General features: G+C 36.2%; 1 protein-coding gene across 1 annotated transcript in view; it reads right to left on the reverse strand.

The window, feature by feature from the left end:
* Positions 1 to 408: 408 nt before the first annotated feature.
* The window catches only part of LOC113236976 (ferredoxin-dependent glutamate synthase 1-like), a 43,183-nt gene continuing 42,791 nt past the window's right edge, over positions 409 to 800 (reverse strand). Inside the window, exon 4 of the mRNA XM_026473204.1 lies at positions 409 to 515. Within this exon, the coding sequence (XP_026328989.1) occupies positions 500 to 515 (16 nt within the window). The 3' untranslated portion in view covers positions 409 to 499. The remainder of the gene's footprint in view (positions 516 to 800) is intronic.

The raw sequence follows: 800 nt of genomic DNA on the forward strand, positions 1-800 counted from the left end.
TTGCTTTCTTTCGTGGTCTTCTTGTTTATGTTAATGGTTTGTACATGTCAATTTTGTTCTTATTACTTTTGATTATATTAATTTTCAAAGCGCGGGTTGCAGGACGCAAGGGGCAGTCCCCCTCCTCATCTCCTAAAATGTCGGCCCGCATTGATATACCTCGCCTTAATTGAGAAGAGTAGAAGCAACCGTCCTGCTAAGCTACCGCCACTCCGCCTCAATAAAATACCGCTACACTATTCACCCTGTTATCTCAACAATATGCAAACATTTGCTCCAATGGTAATATTTACTGCTTCTTGATTGAGCGTGGGAGAATTTTGAGCATTGTACAGCTATCAATATTTGTAATACAATTAGGACTGGAGTATGTAGATAATTATAATAATAAAACAATAAATACAGTAGAAGTGCTTTCTTTGCGTGACACGTGTGCCTACATATAACGGAGTTCAAGCTCAGTCCGCTGTTTTCGCTTTGTACTTTATGGTCGTGTCAATTATCTCGCACAACACCTGAAAATTGTAGAAAAATACTTTACTTTCTATTTTGGAGTGCAAAAATGACAGTCGCACTTGTAATATTATTTATGAGGTGGTGTTTCGTATCATCATTAACTCTTATTTAATTTAATTTTAATAAATTTTAATTTTTTTGTCTGTGGTAATATTTGTTTTGTTACAAGAAACGAAAGTAAACCTTGTACCGCTGTAATATGGCCGCTTCTTTTTTGGAGAGCTAAATAAACATCTCTAATTCATCGTCGTTCAGCTATTAACCGCTAGATGGCAGCACATTGA

Source organism: Hyposmocoma kahamanoa, unplaced genomic scaffold, assembly GCF_003589595.1.
Source record: "Hyposmocoma kahamanoa isolate Upper Pololo Valley unplaced genomic scaffold, ASM358959v1 92, whole genome shotgun sequence".
NCBI lineage: Eukaryota > Metazoa > Arthropoda > Insecta > Lepidoptera > Cosmopterigidae > Hyposmocoma > Hyposmocoma kahamanoa.